The sequence below is a fragment of the Gymnoscopelus microlampas genome (assembly GCF_963454915.1).
Source record: "Gymnoscopelus microlampas genome assembly, chromosome: 4".
Classification (NCBI taxonomy): domain Eukaryota; kingdom Metazoa; phylum Chordata; class Actinopteri; order Myctophiformes; family Myctophidae; genus Gymnoscopelus; species Gymnoscopelus microlampas.
Window position 1 is genome coordinate 34,221,576 of NC_139941.1, and position 26,564 is coordinate 34,248,139.

The 26,564-nt window shown below is 42.6% G+C and overlaps 1 protein-coding gene across 2 annotated transcripts in view; it reads left to right on the forward strand.

Moving 5' to 3' along the window:
• unc5db (unc-5 netrin receptor Db) overlaps positions 1–26,110 on the forward strand; it is a 317,860-nt gene extending 291,750 nt beyond the window's left edge. For both annotated transcript variants that reach the window (XM_084055775.1, XM_084055776.1), the window contains 4 exons: positions 15,444–15,593; positions 18,741–18,905; positions 20,780–20,958; positions 25,056–26,110. In XM_084055775.1, coding sequence (XP_083911901.1) covers positions 15,444–15,593; positions 18,741–18,905; positions 20,780–20,958; positions 25,056–25,338 — 777 coding nt within the window. In that variant the 3' untranslated portion in view covers positions 25,339–26,110. The remainder of the gene's footprint in view (positions 1–15,443; positions 15,594–18,740; positions 18,906–20,779; positions 20,959–25,055) is intronic.
• The last annotated feature ends 454 nt before the right edge of the window (positions 26,111–26,564 follow it).

The following is a 26,564-nucleotide window of genomic DNA, read 5'->3' on the forward strand; positions in this document are numbered from 1 at the left end:
GATGAGAAAGGACAAGATAAGATCACATGTTTCGAACCCCAAGAGGATAGGCTCTATGCACTGCAGTCATATTGGCAAGAATTCTGGATCATAGTCATCAAAAAACAAATAGTCTGTGGTTGTCGTAAAAAAGAGTGCCGGCAGCGGGCACTCTTTATCACTGGGGGGGGGGGGGGGGGGGTTGGGGTCAATAGTCCAATGCTCAGCTATAGACACGCCACCATACCAGGAGCAGAATGAGGGTTTTGGGCTGTATATTAGAATGTGACAACGCCACGCCCCCACCGTCCCCTCTGGGGGCGGAGTCCTTGTTTTCTCGGTTTTTGCATTCAGCCAATCGCAAGGCATTCAGGGCCGGGCTTGGTAGAATCTAGTTACCATTAACCTATTAACACATTGGCTGCCAAGAACGCAGATCTGCGTTCTTTTGCGCAAAAGCCTGTTCGCTGCCAAGGACGCAGATCTGCGTTCTTTCAAAAAAAATCAAAAATCAAAATAAAAGTTTTTTTTTTTTTTTTTTTTTTTTTTTAAACAAAGACCAAGGAGATATGATTTACCGAAGATTTAGACTCCCAGACACTTCCTTGTACCTTAAAACTTAAAAATTCTGTATCTCGGCTCCTAAGTGCTTTTTTTTTCTCATTGAAAAAGTCTGGCAGCCTACTGTAGGAAAAAATTTAAAAAGCTGGCAGCCAATGTGTTAAGACCTGGGAGTCCCAGGTCTTGGACGCATCTGTGTCATTTTTAGATTTGAGCTAAAAAGCATTATTTTACACTTTGGCTATTCAAAAATAGCAGATATACAAGCTGGTGCTGCGCTACGAGCTTGTAGATCTGCTATTTTTGAAAAATCGTGAAAATGTGTGCAAATCTTTGAATATATATATCTTTTAAAGCAAACATTAACTCAAATCTTTGCTTCTGGGGGTCCCTGGAACAAAATATTTTGAGATGGGGGTCCACGGCCAAATTCATATCATTTTGGGGGTCCTTGACATGAAAAAGTTTGAGCTCCACTGATATAGAAACATACGTTTTTCAGAAAACCATTTTGCAGAATCGGAACGGATTCGGTTCCCTGTTCCACGGAGGCGTGGAACATAGAACCCGGGGAACATATACTGTAGGGATGACCCCACTAAAGTGAATGAAAGTCCCAACTGTTCTTGGTTTGTGCTTTTATCAGAATTTGAAGACGGTTCTGCTTTATTAGACGGTGCACACTCACAAGAGACATGGCTGAAGGGAGAGAGAGAGGGATGACATAGGTCATAGGCTAGATTCAAAGCCACCAGGTTAGTGCATGTTAGATGTATAATGTATCTGAGTCACTAATCAGGACGGCCCCAGCAGCATGTGTTCTCTGTCAGTTACAGCATGTGAAGGAATTGAGATGAAGTGCCTTTTAGTCCAGTGGTTCTCAAACTTTTTCATGTCAAGGACCCCCAAATTGACACTTATTAGCCCGCGGACCCCCATTTCAAAAGATATGCCAGGGACCCCCATAAGAGAAGATTTTTACAGCTCTAGCAGTGATTCTCAACCATTTTAATTTCAAGGACCCCCAGTTTGACATGCATTAGGGCTACAGACCCCCATTTAATGGCATTTCTATCACTTGGACCGCAATTTATATTGTAAAATCTATGTCAATTTAACTCTGAGAGTGTACAAATGGAACCAAATGGACCCGTTAGGGTACCAAATGGACCCGTTAGGGGTCCATTTGGTGCCTAATCTATATCATTTAGCTGGGGACCCCCTGGAACTCCCTCAAGGACCCCTGGGGGTCCCCGGACCCCACTTTGAGAACCAATGCCTTAGTCAACGGCAGTGTCATTTGTTGGGGAAGAGGAGAGAGAGTTTCTCATAGTTTCCCTATTATATGATATATTATATAATATATAATATATTAGAAAATAATGCATGGATAGTTTACAGCTGTAGAGTCAGCACGCTTTTTGCTCATTTTAAGATTACAGTTTACAACAGGTGTCTAAGAAAATACTTTATTGGGTAGTTTCCATCAGTAATGACCACATTTCTGGCTAGTTTCTCTCTATAGAGTACCGAAGTCTGACGTCATTTACACATCCTAGGTTTGTCTACCTGGTTCGCGGTTTTCCACCCCCATTCTGAATCCCCATAGACATTGTGTCAAATAAGAACTGTGTTCCAAAAATAAACAAATGACCCTGGCGGTTTTACTCTTATGGATATGAAGCATCAACTGACGGTGAGAAAACGCTAATGTTACTTCCGCCGAATTAGTTACATTTTTGCCAGAAACAGGCTGTATCAAATATAGGTGACTGACTATCATAACCGATACAGAACCTCCTCCCTGACAATATCGCCAGGACAGTTTGTTTATTTTTGGACCACAATTCTTATATGAGACGATTCTATGATGACCCAATGTTATTCTCCATAGCGAACGAACCTGCGGATGAACGAGTGACGAGGGATGAACGAGTGACGTCAGGACTTCTGTACTCTATTAGGACATTTAAATGTCCAACAGACATGTCCAAACAGAAGCTAATAGTAAAAATGGCTTCGTTGTGAGCGGTGATATTTATGAGTTATTAATTTCATCATGCGTCTCGCTAGCCAATCACAGCACGTCCTGCGAAGTGACGTGCTTACATTTTTTACATTATTATTAATTTCATCATGCGTCTCGCTAGCCACTCACAGCGCGTCTGCGAAGTTTGAAGTTAATTTCATCATGTGTCTCGCTAGCCAATCACAGCACAGCACTAGCCTATGGGCGTGTTTTCCACAGCATGGCGTCACAGCGAAAGACAAATTTTCACGACGGAAAGAAAAACTTTCACCACGGATGGGTCCTAAACCCTCTTATAGGAGCGGTTGCACCGCTCAAAAATGGCTTTGTTGTGTTTCGGTTTCTTGGTTGCGGGTGGTTTGTGGCGATCGGCCAAAGTAACGGACTATTGACTGTTATTGTTGAAGTGAATGGATACAGAGGCTTCACAAGCTCTCCAGGCTGCAGAGACTGGTACACTATGTAATCTCACTATACTTCCACAAACCTATCCATATATCCAGCGGTCGGTGCACGCTCGCTGCATTGTTGTCGCACACGCCAAACCAATCTGATACTGTTAGAGTCCCAGACTATAGTTTAAGCCCTGGATAACAACAAGAGGAGTCTGACTATCTCACAGAGGCTGTCGGGTGGGCGGTGGGTGGGTGGGAGCTCTAAAACAACCCCGAAGACAAGAGATCGCCTTATGATCTTGAAACCATGTCTGGGACTCTACTAGACATCCGTGGCTATACTGGTTGTTAGCGCACTCCTTTGGTGTGCGTTTCTCATAATACGTGGTCCCAGCACTGGACACCTTTATGCTTTTTCTACCCAGTTCAGACCATGTGAGATCATATCAGACACGTTGCCCTTGAGTACTGCTGCATTAATCCATTAAGAACTGGAACGCATCTGTGTCATTTTTAGTTGTGAGCTAAAAAAGCATTATTTTACACTTTGGCTATTCAAAAATAGCAGATCTACAAGCTCGTAGCGCGGCACCGAGTGCCGCGCTACGAGCTTGTAGATCTGCTATTTATGAAAAATTGTGAACATATGTGCAAATCTTTGAATATATATTCTTTTAAAGCAAACATTTTTAACTCAAATCTTTGCTTCTGGGCGTCCCTGGAACAAAATATTTTGAGATGGGGGTCAAATACATAACATTTTGGGGGTCCTTGACATGAAAAAGTTTGAGCACCACTGATATAGAAACATACGTTTTTCAGAAAACCGTTGGGATTTAGAAGACATTTGTAGAATCGGCTTCAGGTCGTAATAGGTTAATAGCGCTGTCTGATAGATTATCATGATGTGGGTTTTTTTCATAGAGAGAGACAAAGCCCTATGTACTGTAATCACTGCCTTTCAAATGTTAACCAATCATTCTTTTTCTTTTTTATGAGCGGTTGACTTGATTATCCTTCAATGACCTATGGAGTATTCAGGCATTGAAGTCTCATCAGCGAGCATCAGGGAAATCAAGCTTCACGTCGAAACCCCCCTCCCCCCGCCCCCCCCCCCCCCCCCTCCCCGAGAGACTAGACTAACAGATAACAGAGAACAGAACAGAAGACGGGTCCGCGATGAGCTGAGACAAGACGAGCCGAGCCGAGCCGAGCTGAGCTGTACAGAACAGAACAGAACAGAGCGAGAGCAGAGCAGGCCTCGGGAGTGACTCAGCGTCCCGATTGCATTCCCTGTCATGTAGCAGCCGTCAGCGGCAGCTGGCTTTAACCCGTTAAGACCGGGAACGCAGCATCTGTGTGTCATTTTTTTAGATTTCGTTGGGCTATTCAAAAAATAGCAAATATACAAGCTCATAGCGCGGCACCGAGCTTGTAGATCTGCTATTTTTGAAAAATCATGAAAAGTTGTGCAAATATTTGATTTTTTTTTTTTTTTTTTGCGGACATTTGTAACTCAAATGTTTGCTTCTGGGGGTTCCTGGAACTAAATATTTTACAAATGTTCGCTTTAAAAAATAATATAATCCAAGATTTTGCCACACATTTTCACGATTTTTCAAAAATAGCAGATCTACAAGCTCATAGCGCGGCACTCGGTGCCGCGCTATGAGCTTGTAGATCTGCTATTTTTGAATAGCCCAAAGAAATCTAAAAATGACACACAGATGCGTTCCCGGTCTCAATGGGTTAAAATGTATTCTGGATTTGGTTTATGAATTCCCCAGCCTGACTGCAGAGCAGATGCCAGACTTTTTTTCCTCCGCGTCCCCTGGGTTCCTATCTGCCATAGCACAATTTCACTGAGTGTGTGCGTGTGCGTGTGTGTGTGTGTGTGTGTGCGCGTGTGTGTGTGTGTGTGTGTGTGTGTTTTATTTGAAGCTTCAATGTAAAGTCAATCACAAGGCAGCACACTGGATCAGCTGTGGAAGCCTGTGGAAACATGAACACTCATATGATTTAGACGATGGTTCTACCAAGTGTGTGTGTGTACTGGCTGAAAGCATCAAGGATGTTCATTTCCTCTCCCCTGGCTGTACAACGTCATGGAATCTCCACTTTTTAGGGGATTTAGAATAAAGTCTAAAATGATCAAATAAAATATTTTTTTGCATGGATACCCAGGAATGTCGTGGGTTCTGAATAGTCCTGTAATATGCGCTGCAACTGTACAATCTTGTATAAGATCATATACGTAGGTCTCCGTCCCCTATACCTGTCTCCCTTTCAGTTTAACATGTTAAGACCTGAAGCCGATCCTACATACAGTATGTCTTCTAGTTAACCGTTTTTTGAGAAAAAAAACGTATGTTACTATGTCAGTGGTTCTCAAACTTTTTCATGTCAAGGACCCCCAAAATGGTATGTGTTTGGCCACGGACCCCCATCGCAAAATATGTTGTTCCAGGGACCCCCCAGAAGCAAAGATTTGAGTTACAAATGTTCGCTTGAAAATATATATATATTCAAAGATTTGCACGTACATTTTCACGATTTCTCAAAAATAGCAGATCTACAAGCTCGTAGCGCGGCACTCGGTGCCGTGCTATGAGCTTGTATATCTGCTATTTTTGAATAGCCAAAGTGTAAAATAATGCTTTTTAGCTCAAATCTAAAAATGACACAGATGCGTTCCCGGTCTTAATGCGGGTTAACTATCCAAATGAATGAACACTATAGACTGCCCCTATTTTGGGGCAGCTGGATTGGCATGAGGCGCGTGCAGTGAATGGCTGAATTGATCATTTCCGGAGGCAAAGTGGTGTTTTTTTCCCTATGCCTGTGTGTGTTGGTGTTTTGGGGACTCGCCATTGCAACAGTGTGGGAGGAGAGGTGCCGTAGGGGGTGTTTTATATGCAAATCAGCAGCAAGCTGCATTTTGGGGGTCAACAAGTACTACGATGTGCAACTTCCGTCTGCTCAGAGCTGATCTACAGTACCAGCATATACACATTCTTCCTCCACTCTAGATTGCCTTTAATGCAGTCAGTTTCCTGTTTACCTGTTTAGTGGTATTCTTTCAACTTAGTACTGTAGCTTAGCATGTGCTTTAATCCATTAAGACCTGGAACGCATCTGTATCACTTTCTGATTTGAGCTAAAAAGCATTATTTTACACTTTGGCTATTCAAAAATAGCAGATATACAAGCTCATAGCGCGGCACCGAGTGCCGCGCTACGAGCTTGTAGATCTGCTATTTTAGAAAAATCGAGAAAATGTGTGCAAATCTTTGAATACTGTATATATATTTTTAAAGCAAACATTTGTAACTCAAATCTTTGCTTCTGGGGGTCCCTGGAACAAAATATTTTGAGATGGGGGGTTGGCGGCCAAACACATATCATGTTGGGGGTCCTTGACATGAAAAAGTTTGAGCTCCACTGATATAGAAACATACGTTTTTTCAGAATACTGTTGGGATTTTTTGTCGGCTTCAGGTCTTAATGGGCTAAACTACTGTTTTAACTACATTGTCATTCAAATGGAAACATTCATTAATATTATATGATAAGGGTAGGTGTTGGGACTATCCCACACCAGTACACAGTACGCACCTGGGAGGTAATGTGGCGAAATGGCCCAAAATAACATACAGCAAAATGTGTTCATATACTCTGTGAAAGGCTCCACAGCAACATAAATTGTTGTGGGTACTAACCTACAAACACAGCAGCTTTGTATATATTTGAAGTCAGTTGTTGAACCTAGCCAGTGCCTTAATAATTCCTGGTATAGTGTGTGGGCGGTGGTAACAGAGGCAGATGTGGAGACCGCCCGCAGGCAATGTCCGCTGGCTTTCAGTCGTGTAGCAGGAACATGGCTGTGTGCACTTTCTATTCTATCTCACATGCTCCCGCCGAAGGTTATCTGTCATTGTCGTCATTCTATCAATATATTGTGTATTATTGTTATTGCACTATATCAGTTGTACTCGGTTATATTCATGCCGCTGTGTTCAATGATTAAAATGTCAAATCGATTAACCTTTAATCAAAGCAATGAAAAAGCAAGTCTATTTCGCCATTCTATGGGTCCCTCTGCTGTACAGCTGAAGATAGGTTGTCACTTGTTCTTCTTTTGTGTGTCATTCACATTCCAATGCGACGACAACCCTAAACATACCGGCAAAAGAAAAACGCAGTGGCTACAAATGTCTTCTAAATCCCAACAGTATTCTGAAAAAAAAATATGTTTCTATGTCAGTGGTTCTCAAACTTTTTCATGTCAAGGACCCCCAAAATTATATGTATTTGGCCGCCGACCCCCATCTCAAAATGTTTTGTTCCAGGGACCCCCCAGAAGCAAAGAATAGAGCCAAGTCAGAGCCCTGACTTCAATTTATCTGTGGATTGACTTGCTCACCACGGAATTTGATTGAACTTTATCAATTCTGCAAGGAAGAATGGGCAAATATTTCCAAATCTAGGTGTGCAAAGCTAGTAGAGACATATCCAAACAGATTTGGTGGCTGCTATTACAGCAAAAGGTGGCTCTACAAAGTAGTAGTGGGTTTTGATTTCAGGCTGTACAGCAACGAAAATAACTATTTCAGAGGGATATGATGAATTTGTATAGCCACTGTATGTTCATATCTACTAGACACTCACAGATTTATTTTCTAGAATCAGAGTGTATTATAATTCTCATCAGGGTTGCCAGATCTGCTTATTATAATTTCCCCGCAAGATTGTATTTGAAAATAGCCGATCTACAAGCTCACAACGCGTCGCATCGCGACGCGTTGTGAGCTTGTAGATCTGCTATTTTCAAATAGCTGATGTATATGTTAAAGTGCTCATGTGGCCCATAGTCGCTTCTTTTGGGCTGGTTTTCCTAGACCTGGTTGCTTGTTTCTCTCACAGAATCTGGCAACACTGATTCTCATAGTTGTAAGACATTATGATAATTTTATATTGCGTTATAATCAGTGTTATGATGCATCATAGTGTGATTATCTAGTGCGATCGTCTTTTTAAACAGATGGAAAGAGAGGTCATAGTCTCTAACCTCGTTTTGTGTTATCCTTTTAGCCTTAATGTCTGACTGTACCTCTTGCCGTTTACATTTCTGACTAATAAAGTATTCAATCAATCAATCAGTAGTGGGGAGGAAGCTGATTAAAAACTGTGGCTCCTATAAAGTGAAGACTGTACTGTGACTTGGCTGTTCTAGTGTGGGGCAACTGAAATTGGCACAACATCATGTGTTTATGATTTTCCTAATTTCTTCTGAAGAAGCTATTTAACGCGGGGGGGAGCTCATTATTAATTGATTGCGCTGTGTGAAGGATATTTACTTGAAAAATGTTGAGTATAGCTCATTTCTTGAAGAGAGTTTGTGAGTTAGCTTGGTTGGTCTGCTTGTAATATAGTCTGAGCACAATGTTTTTGAAGAAGATATGCTGTTCAAGTTATGGGCAGGAAATCGACTCAGTTTGTCCTGTTGGGGACTTGGTGTTCACAATACTTGACTTATGGTCTTTGATAGAATTCTCTATTTCGAACTAAGCCAAATGTTTTAGCTTGCTAAAACTGAAGCTTTCTGTTGTTTTCATGTTTTTTAATACTCCATGTGTTTCACTTGGAGCACAGAATTTACCGTAGTTAAGACACCACCATTTAGTATGGAATATTAATATCTGACCTATTACACACAGTGTTCGCATTGCTGTAATCTGCTGTGATTTTGGCTTGCTAGAAAATCTTGAAGGTGCAAGGAGCAGTTGGCAAGGCAATCTGTTTGTTTTCTCCGCATTCGTGTCATTTTGTTCTTACGGCCTCGTTGAACTTTGTTATCGGAAGAATTATGCTGCCCGCTTCGGTCACCCAGCCTTTGCTCTTGGACAGAAAGATTGATTGATTGATTGATTGATTGATTGATTGCAGATAACCCATTCTATTCCACATAACTGCTGCAGAGTATAAAAACTAAGTCCTTTCCTATACAGCAGTGGTTTTCAACCAGTGGTCCTTGGGGGGGTACCAGAGGGTCCCCAGCTAAATTAGTTAACATAGAGTCACAATCATTTTAACCACTTAGCTTTGGCTATTCAAAAATAGCAGATATACAAGCTCATAGCGCGGCACCGAGTGCCGCGCTATGAGATTGTAGATCTGCTATTTTTGAAAAATCTTGAACATGTACAAAACATTTTCAGATGGGGGTCCGCGGCTAAATGTATAACAATTTAGGGGTCCTTGGCATGAAATGGGTTGACAACCACTGCTATACAGCGTTTGAATCTGCCTGGTAAAAAGTCTGTGGAGCTCCTTCTGGTGGAACAACCTTACATCACCAACGTTTGAAAAGTAATGTGCTTAGATATGTGGGTACCACATTGTTATAATGTGTGATACTCTCTTCTCCACTCTGAGCCACTTGAGGCTAATACAATGAGCAGGGGGGAGATTAGTTGTGGCCTATAAGGATCAACCTAACTCATTTGTTTTGAGAGGTCTGCTACTCTTTTGAGGAAGTGCCCCTGCCAATCTTTCAAGAGCACTTCTATTAAAGTGGATTTTCTAGCCAGAAATGTTACTTTTTGATTGACCTTAAAGATGATAATGTACTGCTGTCTAATAGCTGCCTAAGTAAGTAACTTCCCCCTTGACTGTAATTTCAAAGTCACATACTCGCTCTGAACCCAGGAGACTTTTTTGGTTTTAAATACCAGCAATCAGTCAGTTCTTCAGTTAAAGTTTGCAAAGGGGAAGAAAGTTAGTTCTGATAAAATTTCTGAAAAAACTCTGAAAAATGAATAAAACCACAGAACAATGAGTCTAAATAATAATGTTCAACAGTACCATGCATAATTACAGATGTGTTAAAGTTATAGACCAATTATTTGTTTACCAACATTGAGACGCACAGGTGATTGTTTCATGCAATCAATTCCCAACACATTGTTTCGGGGTGCGCTGCCTTCAGTTCATTCAACCTCCTCTTGTGCGTTGGCTAGTGAGGCACGTCCTAGCGAGACCTGACAGAATGGGTTTCATTTGGTGCCGGCCTGCGCGCGCATACTGGTTCTTATCAGTGTGACGTCGTCTGTTAAGGGCATCTTTGCTTTTTGGAGTGTTTTTGGCAACACCTCCGGTAGCTTGCGTTTGCTGCTGGCTTCACTAGAACATTTCTGGACAAAATCTAATTTTGTCCAGAAATATAATTTCCAGCTCCAAAGACCTTCATGTGAGCACCTGCATCATTTTGGCACAAGAGACAGGAGCATCCCCATGTGACTAAATTTTTTATTTACACCTGCTTCACGTACTGTCTGATCTGGTCTTCTATATATGGCAACTACGTACAGTAGCAGACAAAATAAACAATATGGGAGTCTGGATCCGTCCCATTTTTTACACTAACAGTGGAGCCAGCTGGTAAATCTAATTCTTGCCGAAGCCAGTTGGGAGAAGAACAAAAAAAAAAAACTTTCATAGAGAAAAGCTTCCATGCAGTTCTTCGCTTTTCTTTCAATTAAGAAATACCCTCCAGTTCTGACATACTGTAACAGTATCCTCCTCGCTGTTATCGTCTAATTCCATGAAACAGTGCGATTACTATCGCTTCTCATCACCTTCAACTAAACCACACATATACCGGTAGTTCCTCAAAGAACGCGTATTGGCACAGCCAGCTAGGTTTCAGCAGAAATGCGCTAGAGGCCTGACAAGATAGAGAAGAATGAAGCTGTGAGCTGGCCAGGGTTTTGTACTCCTGACCTAAGTCTATGCTCACATGCGGCAGTGAATCCAACCAAACCTATTGTCATGGCATAAACCATCAATTCGATCTGTGTGAGTCAGTTGACCTGTCCAGTTGAAATGCCATAGGATGCCATAGTAACCAAGGCACACACGTTTTCACGATTTTTCAAAAATGGCAGATCTACAAGCTCATAGCGCGGCACTCGGTGCCGCGCTATGAGCTTGTATATCTGCTATTTTTGAATAGCCAAAGAATAAAAGGTTAAAGTGGTTAAAATTATTGTGATGCTATTTTAACACATTTTGCTGGGGACCCCCTGGTACCCCCCTAAGGACCCCTGGGGGTCCCCGGACCCCACTTTGAGAACCAATGCTGTAGATGGCACATTATCTGTGAGTGCAAGCTCAGCGCTATGCTCTACGGGCTCGTATTAAGCCTCTTAATCATGGGTGTGTTTTCGGCATAACATAAATTAGACCAATCAGAGTGTCTTCTCCAAGCTATAGGCTTGCATTGCTATTTAAATGACAGATTGGAGGAGATGCAGACAATTTTCTGCTGAGTGAAAGTGTGGGACCATCTAGCAGTAAATACATCCGTGATAACTTGACATATCAACTTAATAATCATTGGGTGATTCTCAGCGATGTTCTTTATTTAAACCACCAATTAAAGCAGGGCAGAGATGTATCGGGGTCTATGGATATTGACGATTGTTAATATCCGTCCATTGAGCAGAGATAGATAAAGAAAGCCGGGACGCAATGCGTTCATAACATTCTTACAGGATGAGAGGTATTTGAAGATATTCTATAAAGTAGACTGTTACTAAATAATTGCATCTATTTCTCACTCCCCCTCTCCCTCTCTCCTCACCGCTCGTCTCAGTGTCTCAGCGTAAGGAAATATTTGCGTCACTGCCCCGGCTGATGAGACTAACTTGAAGCTGGTGTTAGCGCAAAGCGCCAAGTCTGTGCGTAAGATAGCAGTGCGTCCTGATCTGAGCTAGAGTCCACACCTCATTCTAACAACAGCAACATGTCCAGGGTGCTAATAGGTGCAAGATTACTTGTTATCTAAACCACATGGGCGATGGGCATAAAAACTACAATTGTGTCAGTTAGAAAATAGCAATGAGTCACTGCCAGTTAGCGGTGTCTTGCGCCAAGCAAAAGATGGGGCTCTCAGTGTTTATTTATCGATTTGTAACAGGTCCATTTGGTTACATTGCTATGTTCCAAATAACAAAACAAAACAAAAAACCCACCAAAGTTGGGAGTTAGAGGAACATTTATCATAACAGCATGGATAAGAAATATGGCGGTGAGGGGGGCCTTCAAATTGGAGCCACATATTCCACAAGCTGACCTGGGATTGAATCTTGCCAGGCCGCGCTTTCCTGTGCCTACCGCTCACTATCTCCCTTTCAGCTTTTGAAACTGTCTATCTCCACTGGGCTTTTTCATTACAAAAAAAAACGGGGGGGGGAAGAAAAAAGGAACTGGACGGAAATGTTCCATTTTGTGACAGGAAGTAATTCTCCAAGGTCACAGGCCTCATTGTGGAGCCATGCTAGCTGATATATGGAAGGACTGCTGATAGTGGCCTCCCTCCAGCGCTATTCGGACGGTCGCCGACAGACCGTTTTGAGAGACAAAGGCAGATGGTGGAGGAGGGGTGTAGTATTCCATCCAACAGGTTTCCCACTGTCACATTTGTTTTTCTCGCAGCATCTTTCATCTGCATTTGGCCAATGGTTGATTGGTTTCACACCTATGGCAGTGACAGATAGGCATACGCACACCACAGTTACACACAGACACACACGGACACACAGAGACACACACAAACCACATGCTCACGGCACATTTTGGCTCACGGAAATTAAATGCTAATAAACATGACACACTTACATACATACATACATACATACATACATACATACATACATACATATACAGACGATACATTAATTGATATAGACATACCTACATACTGTATATATATATATATATATATATATAGTACACTATATATAATACACTATATACTGTATGTAACCCCCACACACTTCCCCACTACACGCACACTACATTCACTACCCACTCTCTCTATTAATTGGCAGTCACCACACGCACACACACGCACACACACGCGCACACACAAACACACGCACGCACGCACGCACGCACGCACGCACACACACACACGCACGCACGCACACACACACACACACACACACACACACACACACACACACACACACACACACACACGCACACGCACACGCACACGCACACGCACACGCACACGCACACGCACACACACGCACACGCACGTGCTGTCACTGAGTCAGAATCCGTCAGTTCTGCTTGGCTTTAGTCACAGTTCTCTTCACTGTCTGTTCTCCTTTGTGATTGAGATGGCTGCGGATAGACAGCCCAGACTGCTCCAGCCTCCCACAGGGACACGGAACAATGAGGACAGATGAATACCTGCGAGCGGCAATCAAAGAGCTCTTTCATCATCACAAATTCAATTTGGGAGATGCATGTTAAAGCCCCAATGCACGCTTTTCCAATGCATTAAATTGAAACTTCAATCTTGTCATGTTTGCGGCCGCGAATGCGATGCTAATGAGGCCTGGAATCGTGTATGTTTCATTTAACCCATTCAATCCAGGTACGCAACTGTGTCATTTTGGATTTTAGCTATAGACATTATTTTATACTTTGGCTCTACAATATTTTTGAAAAATCATGAAAATGTGTGCAAATCTTTGAATACACATTTTTTAAAGTGAACGTTTGTAACTCAAATCTTTGCTCCTGGAAGCAAAATATTTTGAGATGGGGGGTCCGCGACCAAATACATATAATCTTGGGGGTCCTTGACATGAAAAAGTTTGAGAACCACTGATATTATAGCAACATACTGTGCAGTTTTCAGAAAACAACATTTGTAGATGCGTTCCCACATTTAACGGGTTAAAAAAAAAAAGGCAACTCGGCGGCCATTTCGTGGAAGCCCAGTTTCATGTTGACGTTTGGTGATGAGCTCATTTGTTGTGGGTGGCAGTGGCTCAGGAGGCAGAGGAAGGGCGCCTTGGAACTGGAAGTGTAACAGTTTGATTCCCAGCTCCTCCTGGTTTCATGTTGAAGAGCGAGACACTGAGAATCCCTATTAACTGCTCCTGATGAGCATGTTTGTGCCTTGCATGGTTTGCCCACGCATCTGTGTCACTTTTTCATTTGAGCTAAAAAGCATTATTTATTTATTTTACACTTTGGCTATTCAAAAATAGCAGATCTACAAGCTCATAGCGCGGCACCGAGTGCCGCGCTACGAGCTTGTATATCTGCTATTTTTGAAAAATCGTGAAAATGTGTGCAAATCTTTGGATATATGTTTTTTTAAGCGAACATTTGTAACTCAAATCTTTGCTTCTGGGGGTCCCTGGGACAACATATTTTGAGATGGGAGTCGGCGCCAAAATACGTATCATTTTGAGGGTCCTTGACATGAAAAAGTTTGAGCACCACTGATATAGAAATATACGTTTTTTCAGAAAACTGTTGCAGAATCGGAACCTCAGGCCTTAATGGGTTAAAGTGCTTTGGATAAAGGCGCTAATAGAAAATCCGCCCATTTACTGTACATGAGAGATGGAGATCTTACAACAGGTGGTGACATATATATGCTGGAGGTCATGTTGTTCAGAAGGTGGGTTGGATAGTATCGTCAGTCTAAAGAGACTTTAGTTTTCTCTTGTTCTTGTATTTCCTCCTCACTTTGTGGCACATCCCGCAGGGACCTGAGGGGGTTGCAGGTAGTTCAGCACCAAGGCCAGCGCTGCAGGGCTCCCCCAGGCCAGGTGATACAAGGACAATGCCTCCCAGTCCACATTCTTTTTGGTTTACAGTGACTTCATGCCCGAGTACAGTACGTGCGCTATAGGGGTAGAAAAATCAATGTCACATGAATGTTTTGGAGGTTCAAATAAAGGTGCTTCTCGCATGGATTTGGCTCCTTTTTGTAGCTCGGGGGGCTTGAAAAGCGAATATTTTGGACATCCCACCTTAATTTTTCTTTTGCTTATAGGCCATAATTTGCTAGGACAGAAAAACTCAATGCTAATACCTGTGTTGTTTGCACCTCCAAGACAATTTGTCTAAAATTATTCTTCAGTCAACGGGGAGGCGGACATGGGCACACCTGGTACCAATTTCCCAATGATATACTGCTGTTTAAAGTTCAGTAAATCATCCCTTTCATACTGTGACGCATAGGAATCAGGGTTGCCAGATCTGCTTATTATAATGTCCCCGCAAGATTGTATTTGAAAATAGCCGATCTACAAGCTCACAACGCGTCGCATCGCGACGCGTTGTGAGCTTGTAGATCTGCTATTTTCAAATAGCTGATGTATGTTAAAGTGCTCATAGTCGCTTCTTTTGGGCTGGTTTTCCTAGACCTGGTTGCTTGTTTCTCTCACAGAATCTGGCAACACTGATAGGAATATGACATATATGACGGAGCGGGACATTTTCCCCCTTATTTTTATTCTCCATAGCTGCCATAACACTGTCACTACTATGTTTACCCCCCTCTATTATGCCGTCTTCTCCTCTCCTTTCGCCTTCCCTTTTCTCTCCTTCCTTTTGCCTCTCTCACATTTCTCCTCCCGTCTCCTCTCCTCTCCTCTCCTCAGGGAGTGGTAGCCACGGAGAAGAGCAGAGGGGGACAGCTCCTGGAGGAGCCAAAGATGCTGCCTTTCCGCGCGAACACCTTCAGCCTGCAGGTGTCCATCCAGGACGTCCCCCAGTTTCTGTGGAGCATCAAGCCCTTTACCACATGTCAGGTATGACAGCGGGCCAGCACTCTGCAGAGAGATTCAGTCATTTTAAGCAGATCAGTCCTTTAATCCATTAAGACCTGGAACGCATCTGTGTCGTTCTTTTTATTTCAGCTAAAAAAGCATTATTTTACACTTTTGGGCTATTCAAAAATAGCAGATATACAAGCTCGTAGCGCGGCACCGAGTGCCGCGCTACGAGCTTGTAGATCTGCTATTTTTGAAAAATCGCGAAAATGTGTGCAAATCTTTGAATGTATATTATTTGAGTTGTCCCTGGAACAACATATTTTGAGATTGGGGTCGGTGGCCAAATACATGTAATTTTGGGGGTCCTTGACATGAAAAGGTTTGAGAACCACTGATATAGAAACATTCTTTTTTTCAGAAAACTGTTGGGATTTAGAAGACATTTGTAAGAATCAGCCTCAGGTCTTAACGGGTTAATCTTCTCCTCCAAAGGGGAAATTAAATTAGTTTAGGTACTAACGCCACCCAAGAAGAGCAGGGGCTGGGGGGCCGCTGGCCAAGAGAGATACTATGTTATCTGTCAGGGAAACGTTGGTGCCCTCAGCTTACCTGTCTTTTGCAGACATGCCATTTGAGTGATAGATTACGTTTTTTTTTCTTTTTCCCCCCTGCAGTACAATGTACAGAGCAATAAATATATATTCTTTATGAAAGTGAAAGTGTCTTTTTAATGTTGTAGGTATTCCTCTGTGAAATGGGGCGAGTCGTGTGCTCTGTCCTTATACCATGCTGTGTTATTGCTCCCAACGTCTGAATGCAGGGGCGATGGGGCCTGCTGCGTGTTACAACACAAAGCAGACACCTCCACACAGTGTCTACGCTGTTATTTATGAGGGTCTTAGGAGGGAAGACAGGCTCTGTGAACCTCCACCCCTACCCACCCTCCTCCCTTCTCTCTCTCTCGGAGCAGGTGTAGAATAATGGCCGCGTGGCTCGCCATACATCAAGTCAGCTTTTAGTCCTAAAGAGCAAGCTGGTCTCTCTCCCTTGTCCATCATTCCTTCCACCTCCACCACCTCCTCCACCACCACCGTCAATTATCTGCCACGTATCACATGAATCGGGGGTGTAGGGCAGAGCGGGGTGGGGCGGACGGGGTCAAAGCCTGAAGGGTTAAGCCGTAGGAAGGTAAAGCGTTGGCCTACTTGGGCCCCACTTTGCCTTTAACCCATTAAGGCCTGAGGTTTCTGATTCTTACTAATGTCTTCTAAATCCAAACAGTTTTCTGAAAAACCTGTTACTGTATCAGTGGTTCTCAAACTTTTTCATGTCAAGGACCCCCGAAATTATATGTATTTGGCCGCCGACCCCCCATCTCAAAATATTTTGTTCCAGGGACCCCCATGAAGCAAAGATTTGAGTTTAAAAAATTCGCTTTAAAACAATATATATTCAAAGATTTGCACACATTTTCACGTTTTTTCAAAAATAGCAGATCTACAAGCTCGTAGCGCGGCACTCGGTGCCGCGCTATGCGCTTGTATATCTGCTATTTTTGAATAGCCAAAGTGTAAAATAATGCTTTTTAGCTCAAATCAAAAAGTGACACAGATGCGTTCCAGGTCTTAATAGGTTAATGGCAAGTTCCTCGCTGCGAATCGTTTACAGGTCACTTTAATATGCAGATATCAGGCAATCTGCTGCTGCACCGAGAGGTCAAGGACTTTTTCCCCACAGATGTGCCCCCGTTTCCACAGAAATTAATTATACATCAAAGGCCATCATTCTCTCCTCTCTCCGCTCCCCGAACCCCACAGCCCGGCACGTTCAGAAGAAACGCTGCGCACAATACATAGAAGCCCCGTGAGCCGTCTTTTCATGATCAGAATTACGTGGGGCTGTATATTTGCAAAAAGGATCCCCGCCGCTTCCCTCACTCCCCCCCCCCCCCTCTGTTTGAGTCTGTCCTCGAAAAAGACTTATTTCTACGCATGAAGCTATCATCGCTTAGACTTCAAAGCCAGTTGCCTTTTGATCTTACTTTGTGTGTGTGACAGTTTTTTTTTTTTTTTGTATTTTTTTTTTTTTGTGCTTGTGTGAGAATGTGCTCACACCAACGACAAGCAGTTGAGTCATCTTATACTGATGCAGTCTTAAAGGAGGAGTTCACCCAAAAAATGACTTATTTTCTATCAATTGCACACCCCATGAAGCCTTGAATTCATGGATTTATTTTTGTTTTTGTGGCATTCCTAAGCCAATAATTTGATGACCGGGTGTGTATCCGGTAGGAGACACAAACAATCTACTTTGTGTCTCCTACCGGATACATTAGCCGGTAGGAGACGGGAATCAAATTATTGGCTAATAAATAAATCCATGGATTCAAGGCTTCATGGGGTGTGCAATTGATAGAAAATAAGTCCTTTTTTGGGTGAACTACTCCTTTAACGTCGTGCTTCTGTTCTCTGTTTTGCCTCTTCTTCTTCTTCCTCTTCATTCATTAAGGTTAATTTGGTTTATTTGAAAAACAACGGGGGCAAATTAAAACCAAAACAAATCTAAAAGCGTAGAAAGGTTGGAAACAAATGAGAAATTAATGAACGAGAGATACAATAAAAACTAAGTGGCTTGTGAAATCATTCTCACCCACTAAAAGAGAGAAACAAACAGCTGACAAGCAAAGACAAAAGATTCAAAGACTTGTGTGCCGTATGCGGTGTTGCCAGATTCTGCGAGAGAAACAAGCAACCAGGTCTAGGAAAACCGGCCCAAAAGAAGCGACTACGGGCCACACGAGCACTTTAACATATACATCAGCTATTTGAAAATAGCAGATCTACAACGCGTCGCATCGCGACGCGTTGTGAGCTTGTAGATCGGCTATTTTCAAATAAAATCTTGCGGGGAAATTATAATAAGCAGATCTGGCAACCCGTGGCTGTATGTGCTGAGAAATGTTACAACTGAACTTTTCCCATTACCCCGTCCTTTCTTCCTCCCTTTCCTCCTCTCCCTCTCTCCCTCCCTCCCTCCTTCTATCTCCTCTCTCTCTCTCTCCCTCTCTCTCTCCCTCTCTCCCTCCCTCCCTCCTTCTATCTCCTCTCTCTCTCTCTCCCTCTCTCTCTCCCTCTCTCCCTCCCTCCCTCCTTCTATCTCCTCTCTCTCTCTCTTCATGTACAGGAATTCCCTTTCCCCCAAGTGTGGTGCAGCAACCAGCAGCCCCTGCACTGTGCCTTCTCCCTGGAGAGATACAGCCCCTCCACCACGCAGCTCTCCTGCAAAATCAGCGTGCGCCAGGTCAAGGGCCACGAGCAGATTCTGCAGGTCTACACGGCCGTGGCCGAGGTGAGGAACCTTGATGCTGCCTCCTCTTTTCCTCCTTCTCTCCTCCTTGCCAAGGCAGTGGAGGACGTTTTACTTTTCTCTCTCACACAACCTTTATCTAACCTTGCTGTGCGTGCGCGTGCGCATGTGTGTGTGTGTGTGTGCGTGTGCGTGTGTGTGCGCGTGCGTGTGCCCATTGACAGCAGTGTTGGCCAGCTTTTCCCCTGCGCTGGCATTCTGTTATTAATAGAGAGAAAAGGACACGCTCTCTAAAAGCATTGGGCTATACTTAGACTCTTGTGTGGCTATGTATACTAGATCTCACGCAGCGGAGATTCGGTTGGATTTGTCCCGTATTTGAACCCGCTGATACAATGGGTGTTATACAGTCAGACATGGGGACGAAAGTAAAGTTTTGAACAATAAAGTCTTAAACAACAGGTAAACAATTTTTAATTTATGTGATTAACCCATTAAGACCTGAAGCCGATTCTACAAATGTCTTCTAAATCCCAACAGTATTCTGAAAAAAAAACGTCAGTGGTGCTCAAACGTATTTAACCGCCGACCCCCATCTCAGAATATTTAGTTCCAGGGACCCCCCAAAAGCAAAGATTTGAGTTACAAATGTTCGCTTTAAAACAATATATATTCAAACATTTGCACACATTTTCACAATTTTTCAAAAATAGCAGATCTACGAGCTCGTAGCGCGGCACTCGGTGCCGCGCTATGAGCTTGTATATCTGCTATTTTCCTATAGCTAATGTGTAAAATAATGTTTTTTTGCTCAAATCAAAAAGTGACACAGATGCGTTCCCGGTCTTAATGGATTAATTCATTTCAATTATTTGTCGAGTGCCTCGCGACGTGTGCAGTGAACCCAAAACTTCTGCTCGGAGCCGCGGCGGTGCAGAATAAAATGCAAATGCAAACAAAAGCCGGTGCAGTAATTACAGACTGCAACAAAGACAACATGCAGCAGTTCTTCATAGGTTTTTGCAGTCTAGGATATTGCAGTATATAAAATAGCAGCAGTGGGGTGACTGCTCAACCTCGACAGTACTGAGGGAAAACAAAATCAACAAGAGTGAGATGCTAAACGAGGGCAATCATGTGGGGAAAAGACAGCTCTTTTCAAAAGTGACTATAAGCCAAACTTTTGAAGGCACCCTGGTGGCTAAACAAGGGAGCATGAACTGTTTGTATGAGCCTATAGTCCCAACACGATGGATATGAGTATAACTAAGGGCCTGTTAAGTAGGGTTGCCAGATCTGCTTATTATATTATAATTTCCCCGCAAGATTTTATTTGAAAATAGACGATCTACAACGGGTCGCATCGCAACGCGTTGTAGATCGTCAAATAAAGTAGAAAGTGTAAAGGTATTTCAGTCAGATATGACTGAGAACTCATATAGTATGTGCACTGCAGAAAAGAGTATTCTTATCTTTCCAATAATGTCAATATTATTTCCCTTATAACATCTCTTTCTATTACCTCCTCTCGGGAGTCGGGAGTTGATTGCTATTGGCTCGTCAGCAGTTAGTCCTACCAATCAGCTCTAACTACCAGGCAGCCTTGGGGCAGAAGGGAAAAAACCCAAACATTGGGTCCTATTGAAAAACGTGTTGGCTAAACTTTTCTCGTTATTGCATGTCACCCTACATTTACAAGCTTCAAAAAACTGTATTTCTCATCTGAATTATTTTCCCTATTCATGAAGACCAAGACATGACAACCTCCTCCTCCCAAAGCGTCCAGGTTTTTTGACATAAAATCATTTATTTCCGAAGGAGCTTCGGTGACATCCGATTGTTTTTTGGTGGAACAGGTGACAGATGTCACAAATAGTATTAAACTATTATTTATTTATTTTTGGTCCTCTCTGTAGACTGAGAAGGAGTCGGTGCCATTTTTTATGCAGACAGACTGCACCATCACCTCGCAGACAGGTCCCAAGGCCTTCAAAATCCCCCTGTCCATACGCCAGAGGATCTGTGCTACCTTCGACACTGCCAATGCCAAAGGCAAGGACTGGCAGCTCTTAGCCCAGAAACTACACCTAGACAGGTGAGCCCACTGTATGACACATATACCGTGTATGTGTCCGTGCTCGTTCTTCTCAAACAGGTGAATGGGTGATCGACTCACTAACATGCTTTTATTCCCTGCTGTATTCTGCTTATACAATTACCATTATCCACTTACAAAGTGACATACCTATTTTGGGCGTGTTATTATGGACCAGTGGTTATCAACCTTTTTCATGCCAAGGACCCCTAAGTTGATATACATTTGGCCGCGGACCCCCATCTAAAAATGTTTTGTGCCAGGGACCCCCAGAAGCAAATATTTGAGTTAAAAATGTTTGCTTAAAAAATATATATTCAAAGATATGCACACATTTTGAAGAATTTTCAAAAATAGCAGATCTACAAGCTCATAGCGCTGCACCCGGTGCCGCGCTATGAGCTTTGAATGGCCAAAGCTAAGTGGTTAAAATGATTGCGACACTATGTTAACTAATTTAGCTGGGGACCCCCTGGTAGCCCCCCAAGGACCACTGGTGGTCCCCGGACCACTGTTATAGATGAAAGTTGTCCCAAAAACATTTTGCCTGTGTTTGCTACTTTTGAAAATAATGAAAATATCAGATGTACTAGCTCACAATGTGTAGATCGCTATAAAAAAAGGTATTAAGTGGTTAAAATGTATTGAAGTTATTATATAGATTATTATTATTAATAATACTAATACTAATAATACTGGGAAGAATATTTCTAAACTCAATTATGTTGAATTCTATGCAACCCACTGCTAAATATGTATGGTATACAGTAAGTAGCCTATATTCATTTTCCCCCCAAGTTTCCACAGTACACTGACCAGACTGATAATTTAACTATGAATGCATGTTGCCTACTGTTGCATTATAATGTACACTCTTTTGTGCTGCCCTTGCAAACCGACTTTCCCTCGAGGCAATAAATGGTATCATATTGTTCCTCTTAGACCTTGCTATCTATGTCAGACAGTTAGCAAATATCAGTCAGCATAATGAATATCACTTTCTCATTCCAAGTCCCATCCCACTCGATATCCTCTTATCTTTACAAATATGAAACAGACCGTTCCATACTACCCTATACTATGCTCGTTATGGGACACTGTACTGGTATTTTCTGATCCAAATGTCCTCTTTGCCAATGCCATGCGTTGGCTCACGGCAGACCCTAATCTCTCTTTAAGTGTGTGATTCATGAGAAGTTGGTATCTGAGAGTCCTCTGGGGCTCCAAATTACCCAGATAAGCCTTCTTCTGTCATGTTTAGGCTCCTTTCAACTCAGCCACATTTGACCAATGGCTGCAGCCTCAGAAGCTGGGTGGATTATTTTGTCTTGTGGCAGATAGTGCGCCACGGACTGGAAGTGAAATACTGCCCCCCACTGGATTCCCCACCCTATGACAAAGTGTGTAGGTTCTGTCATGGCAGCGAGGGATGGTTGAGCACAGAGTTTCCACTACTGATAATGTCACAATATTAGGAGTTAATCAACTATTAACAAATACTTAACCCATTAAGACCTGAAGGCGATTCTACAAATGTCTTCTAAATCCCAACAGTATTCCGAAAAAACGTATGTTTCTATATCAGTGGTTCTCAAACTTTTTTATGTCAAGGACCCCCATCTCAAAATATTTTGTTCCAGGGACCCCCAGAAGCAAAGATTTAAGTTAAAAATGTTCGCTTTAAAATAATATATATTCAAAGATTTGCACACATTTCCACGATTTTTCAAAAATAGCAGATATACAAGCTCGTAGCGCGGCACTCGGTGCCGCGCTATGAGCTTGTAGATCTGCTACTTTTGAATAGCCAAAGTGTAAAATAATGCTTTTAGCTCAAACCAAAAAGTGACACAGATGCGTTCCAGGTCTTAATGGGTTAATTCTAATTACTTAACTATTAAGTATTTGTTTAATAGTTGTAGTTTACTAATAGCTTGTTCATGGCCTATCTATTTATAAGGCAGAGTTTCAAATCATTAACTAACAAACAGTAGAGTAACAAATAATGAATAACTCATTAACTCACTTTTTCAATTATCTATTAACCATTTATAAGGGATAGTTATTCTAAAGCGATATCCAATGGTGTGACTAAGTGTTTCATTACTTCTTAAGACCCACATCGGAACCTGAAACTTCACTCTTTTCAGGATCAAATAGTATTTGATTGATTTATTGATTCAAGGTCTTCGAAAGCTTTCAGTTATTTCAGAACATGCTCTGCAAAAAGAAGATATAAATGAAAAGAAAAGTGTCAAGAGACACAGTAACAATAAAGCCCAAGGCCTTATTTCCATTGTTGTCCTTTGAAGAACATTGAAAAAGCAGCTGGGTTTTCATATCCATTGTACTGTCCTATGTGACTGTACAGGACCAGTGGTGGTTGTCAATCTTTTTGGGGCTTAGGCACACCAAACGTCAAACTCAAATCTCAAGACTGTCGGAACATACAGATACAGGGGGTCTGCGTATAGGCCAGCCCTAAACCATTGAGAGCTTTATAAACAAGTAGAGGGACTTTAAAATATAGAAGACACAGACAGCCAGTGTCTAGCTAAGACTAGAATGATATGTTCTCTTCTTTTTTGCATTTGTTAGCAGTCTACCAGCAGAGTTCTGAATACTGTACGCTGCAACCTTTCAATGGGCGTTTCAGAAAGACCCATAAAAAGTGCATTGCAGGAGCCGAACCTACCAGAGATAAAAGCATGAATTTGTTTTTCAGCGTCTTGCTGAGTTAGGAATGGTCATACTTTGGCGATATTTGATGATGAAAGAATTGTGTTGGTAACTTTATTCATATGGGACGTAAACATCAAATCAGACTCTAAAATAACACAATGCCTATGCTTGTTACTTCTGGTTTGATCATAGAAGTCCCTTTTTTGCTTCACTATAGGATTTCTGTCTTAACCTCATTTAAGCTTATAAAGTTATTACTCATTAATTTATTGATCGCAGGTGGACGGACAGGCGGTTAGGGAGCTCCAGGCATCTACAGTACATTGTTTGGTTCAATATGTACAGATGTGTATCATCAACATAGATATGGAAGCTAGCATTGTGTTCTCTAATGACAAATCACCTAGCATAGTGAGAATTGTTTAAAATATTATTATTATTAATTTAGTTATTTATTACACAATTTGGCAGATCTACAAGCTCACAACATGGTGCATCGTGATGCATTGTGAGCTTGTAGATCAGCTATTTTTGCTATGTACAGTAAATAGGTATATCTTCAGATTTTGTCTTCCCTATTGGTGTGCCTTCGGCATAAAAAGTTTGAAAACCGCTACTATAACTCACTCTGCGTAGCCGCTCGATCCAGTAAATAAATGATCAGCCATTAACAGTTTTTACAGTACAGGCCTCACTTTACATACAAATGCACATCTAGTCACATTTCCATTGATGTACCACAGTGAGCATGCACCTAACCTAACTCAGCGTTGCCAGATTCTGCGAGAGAAACAAGCAACCAGGTCTAGGAAAACCAGCCCAAAAGAAGCGACAATGGGCCACATGAGCACTTTAACACAGTGGTTTTCAACCAGTGGTCCGGGGACTACCAGTGGTCCTTGAGGGAGTATCAGGGGGTCCCCAGCGAAATTAGTTAACATAATTTTTAACCACTTTAAGCTTTGGCTATTCAAAAGATATACAAGCTCATAGCGCGGCACCGAGTGCCGCGCTATGAGCTTGTAGATCTGCTATTTTTGAAAATCCTTGAAAAAGTGTGCATATCTTGAATGAATATTTATATTTTTTAAAGCGAAAAATTAACTGATATCTTTGCTTCTGGGGGTCCCCTGGCACAAAACATTTTCAAATGGGGGTCCGTGGCCAAATGTATATCAATTTAGGGGTCCTTGGCATGAAAAAGGTTGAAAACCACTGCTTTAACATATACATCAGCTATTTGAAAATAGCCGATCTACAAGCTCATAGCGCGGCACTCGGTGCCGCGCTATGAGCTTGTAGATCGGCTATTTTCAAATAAAATTTTGCAGGGAAATTATAATAAACAGATCTGGCAACCCTGAACCTATATAACCACAAAGCCTGACAGGATTTTTCTCCCTTCCTCTCTACAGAAACTTGTGTTACTTCGCTAAGCAGCGGAGTCCATCAGCGGTCATACTAAGTCTGTGGGAGGCGCACCACCAAGACAGCGGTGACTTGGACTCTCTGGCCAGTGCTCTCGAGGAGATTAGCAAGATCCAATCGAAAACCTCCCCAAAGAGCCTGGAAAAGCCGGAGCCCCACCTCAATCACATATCAACGGGCACGCTGGCCACAACAAATCCGCATCAAACGGGCTCGGAATTTGCGAATCACGAGACGGAGACGGACTCGGCTCCCGAGTATACAGGCTGAACCTGACAGAGGGACAAATGGCACAAATTAGCCACAATCGAGTCTCTATGAACTGATGAATTAAGCTTAATGCATAATCCTTGTATGCACACATACTGTTACAACAGCCAATGGTGGTGGGCAGCACGTGGCGGCACGTTGAGGGGTCATGCGTTGGTCGGTGAGCGGTCAGACAGATGGACAGACAACGCGATCGACACGTTGGCCAATCAAAAGCTAGCAAAAGAGACACGATGCTGTCTCACCACCAGACCTACTACCCCACCTCATCTCTATTTTTCAAGAATACGTCTGAAGAAGGACTGTAAACCCGATGTTTTTTCCCTCCGCCGTTCTACTTGACTACTTGATTATTTTAGGGTGTTTTTTTCTTCTCCTCAAGGTCGGCCCGCCCTTCATCTGAGTGGTGCACTGTGTATTTTGTGCCCCCCACCTCCCCCCCCCACAGCCATAGAGTTATGGTGCAGGGGTTACCTTCTGCATTGCTGCGTCCATTCTTTTCCAGTACAATATGCTCCCTAAGAGAGAGTATGGGAAATTCTCTCCAGGCCCCTAGGGGTCTGTCCCTGCAACTCAGAACACACACACACACACACACCCCTCCCGATCCCCAGCAACACTCCATATGGCATCTGGATGTATTTGCATATTAGTTCTAATATGCAAATTATGCTAGAGGAATATAATCATGGCATCCAATGTGTGGAAAAATACAAGCAAGACAAAAATATGTGTTTCACTTTTGGTTCCATTAAAACAGCCTTCTTTTGTGACAGTGGACATCTTGAGAGGAGTCAGCTGACTGGTTTGGGGGGGGCGGGGTGCATACTGTCAGATGCTGTACTGTAGGTGAGACTATATTCTTAGTATTTGCTGACCAAGAGATGAGAGCTGTATGGTGACCTGCTTAAGAGAGAGAGAGAGAGAGTACAACATCAGTACTTTGAACTGCGGTGTGTATCTATCGATCGCCTTAGTTTCACCATTGTGTTGATGTGTACCATATTGCTCTAGGCCTATTTTAGGTCCCAAAACCACCCCTCAATGGCGGTACTGCATTTCAAAGCTACGCCAGTTGTCTGTTGATGAAACGCAAAGGTTTTTATTCTGTTAGTGAGCTTTTATTGTTAAAAAAAAAAGAAAAAAAAGTGTTAAACTAAAATTATGCAGCGGCTTTTCTGGTCTCAGAACAACCTACGCAGTGTTTGGAAAAATATATAACAAAG